This window comes from Muscardinus avellanarius, assembly GCF_963383645.1.
Source record: "Muscardinus avellanarius genome assembly, chromosome: 10".
Classification (NCBI taxonomy): domain Eukaryota; kingdom Metazoa; phylum Chordata; class Mammalia; order Rodentia; family Gliridae; genus Muscardinus; species Muscardinus avellanarius.
In genome coordinates, this window is record NC_137796.1 from 96805130 (window position 1) to 96812566 (window position 7437).

Below are 7437 nucleotides of genomic sequence, written 5' to 3' on the forward strand. Positions count from 1 at the left end.
TCCTCGGGTCTCCCTCACAGCAGGGGCCAGCAGCAGACCCTGGTGAGTCAGTGTGCCTGGGGATTAGAATTGCCAGTCTGTGAGCATGTGGGTTTGTGTAAGTTTGGGCCTTTTGTTTCTTTCAGCACTCCAGTCTTTAGAAACACAAATCTGGAAACCAGACCCTCCACATGGTTCAGTCCTTCTTGTTTTGAGATAATTCCACTGGAACAGTTGCTTGTTTTATATGATGGTCTTCCAGGAATTAACCCCCTTGCCTTTTGAAATTTGGAATAGGTTATGCTTATGGATTACTAGTTACACTAAAAGACCAAACAAACTTACTTGGCCTGTCATTTTCACAACAAAAGCCCTTTTAAGGGGTTCAGGGTGGTTTTGAAGCTGAATGAAAGGACAGATCTTTTGAGGACATGTATGGACATGTCTTTTTGTCATTTATTCTCTTAGAAGTTGGAGAATGAGACACACCCTGATGGAATCTCCAGTGACTACAGGAATGATTCTAGCTTCATTTTAAACGTGTACACTTAGAGCTTACGTTTAGAATTCCTCTTGAACATAACTCCTGTTTTATCCAGGCCTAGTTGGAGGAAGTTGAGTTTTTTTAAGATAAAGTTTAAAGTTTCAGCCTTTCATATAAACTACCCTTTGCTCTATTGCCAGACTCTCAGAGCTTTGAATTTGCATCCTGAAGGCTCATGAAAGCTCCCTTGAAATGGGGAGGCCCATGTGGGACCGAGGTTGATTTTGTCTGGTGCCTGCTTTCCTTACTGTACTTCTGGCTCATGGTCCACATTTTTTAATGGTATAATTTCAGTGGCTGCCATTATTCTAGCAGCTGGCAAAATTTTTCAAGTAGTAAATTGTAAGTGGATTTTCTAGCAAACTAATTCAAGGTAACGATGAGTCCTAAATAAACAGTATAGTCTTAGAGAAATAGCTCCCTTTTGACTGAAGTTTCTAGCAGTTCATTAGAAAAAACTTTATTATAAATAATTAATAAACCACCATGATGAGTTTATTATGTATCACTACAGATACATAATACCTGTATATTTTTTCTCCTAGCAGTTGTCCTTTTGCTTAGAGATTGTGTTTTGTGTTGGGTAAATCAGCCCTTTTTTTTTCTTTTAAATTTTTTTATTGGTGCATTATATTCAAACATCATATTGGGGTAAAAACTTGTGTGTACAAACATGTACTCATCGCTGATTTAACCCCTACAGCCCTTTTTTTTTTTTTTTTAAAGCTAAGACATGTGTTATTGCGAACTTGGCTTGCATTCTGTGCACAGCCTCGCTACAAACCCAAAAGAAGATAACAAAGAAGCTCCTCCCTGGGAAAGTGCTCGGAGGCAGGGTTGGTGGACACCTCGATAGATAGGCGGGTTTGTGGACAAGGCAGATAAAGGGCATTACACTGATTGAGGGACAGGCTAGAGAGAGCAGAGACAAGTTTTACTTTGTTATTTGCCTTGAACCCTGCTTGTAGTCTTGATAGTGTTAAATTTTTTACATTATTAGGCTGTATCGAGACTGTATAGTTATCTTGGATATGGCCACCATATTTATCTTTCTTAAAATATGAGAGTGTTGGCATTAGGAACTAGAAGATGGGCCTTACATTTGCCTCTTCTGGCTTAATCCAGGTCCAAATAATTTATGTGGTGTCTAGTTGGCAAGACAGATTTCCTCTGGAACATTTCTGTCAGAACTGTAGGCTTTGATGTGTTCTGCACATGAATCAGCCTTTGTAACCTATGTTACCTTAAGAATTTTAGGAATTTCCCTTATTGGTTCTCCATATGCGTCCTAGCCACTGAATTCTCAAGGAGAAGTCACAGTGCTGGCGTATGAGGGAGGTAACGATGAATTTGGCTCGCTGTCAGCTACAACAGAGGGGGTCACCAGTGCATGGATCCTGGAGGGTGGCGTCCATGGCCCACTCCCCTGCCCAGAGGTGACCACTTTCTACTCTCCTTCCAGGCTGGCTGGCTCCTCTGGCTGATGGCATGTTGAGGTACGTGGGCCAGCGGCAGCGAGGGCATCCGATCCAGAGGGGGCCACTCTAGAGGCCAGGCCACCACCACCATGGGCCAGTGTGTCACCAAGTGCAAGAATCCTTCGTCCACCCTGGGTAGCAAGAATGGAGACCGGGACCCCAGCAGCAAGTCACACAGCAGGCGAGGGGCAGGCCACCGTGAGGAGCAGGTGCCACCTTGTGGCAAGCCGGGTGGGGATATCCTCGTCAATGGGACCAAGAAAGTGGAGGCTGCCACCGAGGCCTGCCAGCTGCCGACATCCTCTGGAGATGCTGGGAGGGAATCCAAGGCCAATGCTGAGGAGTCTTCCTTACAGAGACTTGAAGAACTGTTCAGGCGCTACAAGGACGAGCGGGAAGATGCAATCTTGGAGGAAGGCATGGAGCGCTTTTGCAATGACCTATGTGTCGACCCCACGGAATTTCGAGTGCTGCTGTTGGCTTGGAAGTTCCAGGCTGCTACCATGTGCAAATTCACCAGGTTAGTCATAAAGTACTTCCTATTAAGAAGTGAGCAGAGGAGAGAGCACCAGCTAAGATGGAATGGGGTTGACTTCACTGGGTTTGGAGTATATATATACATATTTTTTCTTTTTCTGAACCAATTTCTCTAAAGTTTAGATGTTTTGAGCTAAGTTGTGATTTTGAAACAGAGCCCCCCCCACCCCCCCAAACCCCAGCTTCAAATACCACCACTGCAGCCAACCTACTGAATAGGAATCTCAGGCAGTAAGGCTCATGCATTTGTATTTGATAAACTTTCCTGTCTTTGATGTTTACTCCACATTTCTTCTTACAGAATAAAGCCTTTGCCTAATTTTATAGGTCGGATTTGAAGCATACCATAGCATTACCAGGTAGCTTGTGAGTACCTGGATACCAGTCATCTTTGCCTGAAGTTCAGTGAGGGATAATCCAGGGTGAGCCCCATTGCTAAGCTGCTGCTCAGCTGCACCACTACTGCCTCAGACCTTTCCTTCTTTCTTTGGGGGATGGTGGTACCAGGGACTGAACCCAAGGGCATTCTACTTCTGAGCTACACCCCAGCCCTATTTTATTTTGAAACGGGATTGCTAAGTTGCTGAGTCTTCCTAAGTTGCTGAGGCTGTCCATGAACCTGTGATCTTCCTGTCTCAGCCTCCTACATACTGGGATCACAGGCATACACCACCACATCTGACTTCAGACCTTTCTTTTCTTTCATTCCTCCTCTTGTGATTCTCAATATTTATTGGCTACCTAACCTGTGCAAGACACTGTGTCAGTACAGTGAATATCTCTGGGACCGTGCCTATCTTTCCGCGAAGCCAGTGGCCCCTTTCAGTTCTTACTTCAGCCAGGCCCATGTGCATCAAGGACAGTGGGCTCCTGTGTCCAGCAGTGGTTATACGCCTTGTCATGGCCATGCATCCCCACAGAGATTGCTTGTGTACAAGGACATGGCAGGGTCATCCCAAGGTGTGGCTTGCAGGGCACAGGGTTATAAACGAGCAGACTCTGAGATGCAGTCGGGCAGTTTCTGGTTTTTATGGCCCCTCAGTAGTGCCTTCCAGACTTACCTTTTTCCAGACCTCAAAAGCTGCCTCACCTGTTGAGCAGATACAGCAGCCCCTTAGAAGACGATCAATGTGAGACTGTACTGTAAGCCGAAAGTGTTACGCAAGTGTTAAAAACGCATGCACCTTTTTTGTTTTTAAAGAATGTAACTTTGATCTCTGGTGGCACAGTTACCTAGGTTCATTCAGAATCTGGCTCCAAGTCTCCATTGGTATTCATCAAAATATACCAAAACAGCCCATAGTGAATCAGAGGGGAAGCAGGAAGCCTCCCTGTCTGGGAGAAAATATCTGCAGCGTAAGCCCTATTGTAGAGTAGGAAACCACAGACCATGGAGCAGAAGACTTGAGTTTAGCTTTGGGAAGATGAATAAATGAATGAGCCATGATGGGCTGCCCAGCTTGTACCAGGCAGGCAGAAGCAGTTAGCACCTATTAACTTTAGTCCTCACCAGAACTTTACAAAGTAAGGTGGTCGGTCTCACCATGTGACACGAGGAAACAGATGAAATTCAGTCCAGGTCCTTGGGCCTCAAAGCCTTGCTTTTAATCACGATCTTCTATTGCCTCCTCTCTTCCCAGTTAATGATACCATTTACAGTTATTAATTGTGCCCTTTCTTTCCTACCGTAGGAAGGAGTTTTTTGATGGCTGCAAAGCAATAAGTGCAGACAGCATTGACGGGATCTGCGCACGGTTCCCCAGCCTTCTAACAGAAGCCAAACAAGAGGATAAATTCAAGGATCTCTACCGGTTTACATTTCAGTTTGGCCTGGACTCTGAAGAAGGGCAGCGGTCACTGCATCGGGAAATAGCCATTGCCCTGTGGAAACTAGTCTTTACCCAGAACAATCCTCCCGTTTTGGACCAGTGGCTAAACTTCTTAACAGAGAACCCCTCGGGGATCAAGGGCATCTCCCGGGACACTTGGAACATGTTCCTTAACTTCACTCAGGTGATTGGCCCCGACCTCAGCAACTACAGTGAAGATGAGGCATGGCCAAGTCTCTTCGATACCTTTGTGGAGTGGGAAATGGAACGAAGGAAAAGAGAAGGGGAAGGGAGAGGTGCACTCAGCTCAGGGCCCGAGGGCTTGCGTCCCGAGGAGCAGACTTAGTAGCTCTGTTCAGGAGCAGCAGCAAGGATCTGCCCGCTGCCCTGCAGCCAAGCGAGGAATTGGACCTTTCTGGAAATTACTGAAGATCCGGATATTTTCTACTTTACACCTTTCTCTGCCTTGTAACTGAAAGGGCTCTAAAATGCTGTATCATGTTTTAGGCACTTTCTCCATTTTTGGTTATTTCTTTTTTTTAATGGGGAACCCCCACCCCCATTTTGAACCTGGCTACATGTTATGTATCTTTTTTATTTTTATTTTTTGGAAGCCTTCAGATAGAATAAGCCTGCCATTTCTTGCACAAATTTAGTTTTTTTATTTTTTGGTTGGGGAGGGTGTAGAGCCCGTGGGGAGAGTGGGACTGTTAGGTTGAATTAACATTACAAAATGATACAGTGCCAGATCTCAGTTTTGCATATTGTTTTTCAGGGCAGGTCTGTACTGTGTGTAGTGCTGTTTACATGGTTGAAGTTAAGTTGTAATAATTATTTTTAAAGATTTACACAGATTTGAATAGCAGTGTTAACTGTTAACCACATTGCATTAATTCCCAGACAATTGAGAGCTCTTGGAGCGCCAAGGCCAGTCAAGAGCATTTGCAGTCTGGTGACAACCCCCTTTTAAGCTAATTTATCCCCGACCTTTAATTCCCTCACTTCTTGCTCATTCCTTCTTTGACCTATTGCATTTCATGTTGAGTTTATCCATCGACATGCTGCACCTGTCAGTCAAGTGAGCAGTTTTATGTTTTTAGAACACATTGTGCTGAGAACCACTTAAGCATTGAATGCAGAGAAAGCAGTGCTACCTCAGTTTTGCTGGAAGTTGACTTCTTTGATAGTTTTCTTTCTTTGATGAAGTTTCTGTATTTTCATGTTTTAAATGGAAATACTTTTTTTTTTTTTCCATTTGCTTTGGAGCCAAAGTTTCTGTTTCTGGTGGTCGGAAAACTGTGCCTGCCGGCCAGCTGACTTAAAGGAAAACTGTGGTATGGAGCTCTGCTTGAGTTTTTTGTTCTTTACTTTTTTTCTTTGAGTATCATCAGCTTACTTGTCTGGCAAGTGCAGAAGCCTGGGGCTGGCCTGAACTCTGCCAAACAAATATCAAAGTGTATTTAATAGTTAAGCGTGTGCCCTTTCCCTTCTTGCTGCACCCATGTTGTCACGAAACCCCTAGGAGTTATTTATTATCTTTTTTGTTAATGTCAGGCTCATTTGGGGTAATGTGATGACTGTTTAGGTTTACATGACCCTCCTTTCCCTACTCCCAAATATGTATATATACATATATAAAGTATGTATATATTTTACCTATATAAAATATATATATATACACATATATGTATCTATATTCCTGTTTCTTTGCCTGCTAAAACTGGCCATAATAGAGGGAGCTGCCTTCAATATATAAAGTATAAGAAGAGTGCTAGGGAACATCATAATGGAGGCTTTTGTATCTGAATTTGGACCATTTTCACTACAAGAGAACATGAATTTGCCCAGCCCTTTCCTCAGAGAAGGCCTGTTTTAGACTCCTCTGAGCGCTCGCTCCACCTGGCCAGCTTTGGCCTAGCTGCCACCAGGGCCTGAGGAGCTGACTCTGGTTCTACCTGGTTTCAGTAGAGGGTCCACTTGTTATTTTTCCATTAAAAAAAAGAATATATATATATAATATATATACATATATATATATTATATATATTATAATCTCAAAAAACTGTACTGGAAGGGTGGGTGGCAGGAGCTTGTACAGTTCAGCTTCTAACACTTTGGAACAAATTAAAAAGGGAATCTTTTAAATAAAAACTTTAAAAATATTTATACCTTTGAGGTAATGAGAGTCTGTCTATTAAACATTTGGAGTTTTCTTCCCTAATTAACCCCCCACCTTCACTCCAGGTGTGTATTTCAGCCTGGGCAAGATTTGCATGTTTTGAGTTCCTTTATGAGTGGTAGCTTCATAGCTCGGCTCTCATTTTTGCCAAGATGCTTATTTAGGGAGTTTAGACAGTCAGCTTTTCTAAAGTTGATATTGACATGCTTGGAATTTGATTTTTAATTGTTACTAATTTTTATTGGTGTATTCTTAACATACATGATAGTGAGATAATCATATATGCACAAAACATTTGGTCTCTTGCCCCTTCTAGAGTGGCAGATAAGAAACTTTAAAATCAGCAATAGTAGGCTAACAGTACTGCTGCAAAACTGAAGAGCCCTAGGCCAGATGTCTCACTTTGTTCTAGATAAATATGATGAAAGGTCCTCGCATAAGTCTCCAGGAGCCCCACTTGTGAGCTCAACTGTCATTAAGGTACTGAGACTGTTAAAGACACTGTCTTCTCACCAAGTCAGTTTGCAGCTCTTACGTTTTCCCCCAATTCTGGAATAAACAGAGGTTGAAAGAAGCAGGCTGTTCCTGGTCAGGTAAGGTTTGTTGTCTGCAAGATCAGAAGGATGTATGGGATAGAAATGTGCAAGAGAGACAGCTGAGGACTTGAGAACTTTCCCTAGCCTGTAAGCTCAAATTCCATGAATTAGGTTTCCTATAGTGTGTGAGTTTTGTTCTTCCTATTTGGCTTCCCTACCCCACGCCCCCAAAAAAAGCTCTTCAGAAGTCACTTTGGGTTATATTTTTACTGATCCATTTGTTGGGAAGCCAGGAAAGGGCACAATCAAGGAGAGACTTCCAGGTTTGAATCCTTGATGCTCAGCAAAGAATTCA

General features: G+C 43.3%; 1 protein-coding gene across 1 annotated transcript; it reads left to right on the plus strand.

Moving 5' to 3' along the window:
* Positions 1 to 2090: 2090 nt before the first annotated feature.
* Positions 2091 to 4713, plus strand: DCUN1D3 (defective in cullin neddylation 1 domain containing 3; the record flags this gene model as incomplete). The annotated part of the gene is made up of 2 exons (XM_080702813.1): positions 2091 to 2521; positions 4230 to 4713. The coding sequence occupies 2 exons, from the start codon at positions 2091 to 2093 to the stop codon at positions 4711 to 4713; spliced, it is 915 nt and encodes a 304-aa protein (XP_080558939.1).
* Between the last annotated feature and the right edge of the window lie 2724 nt (positions 4714 to 7437).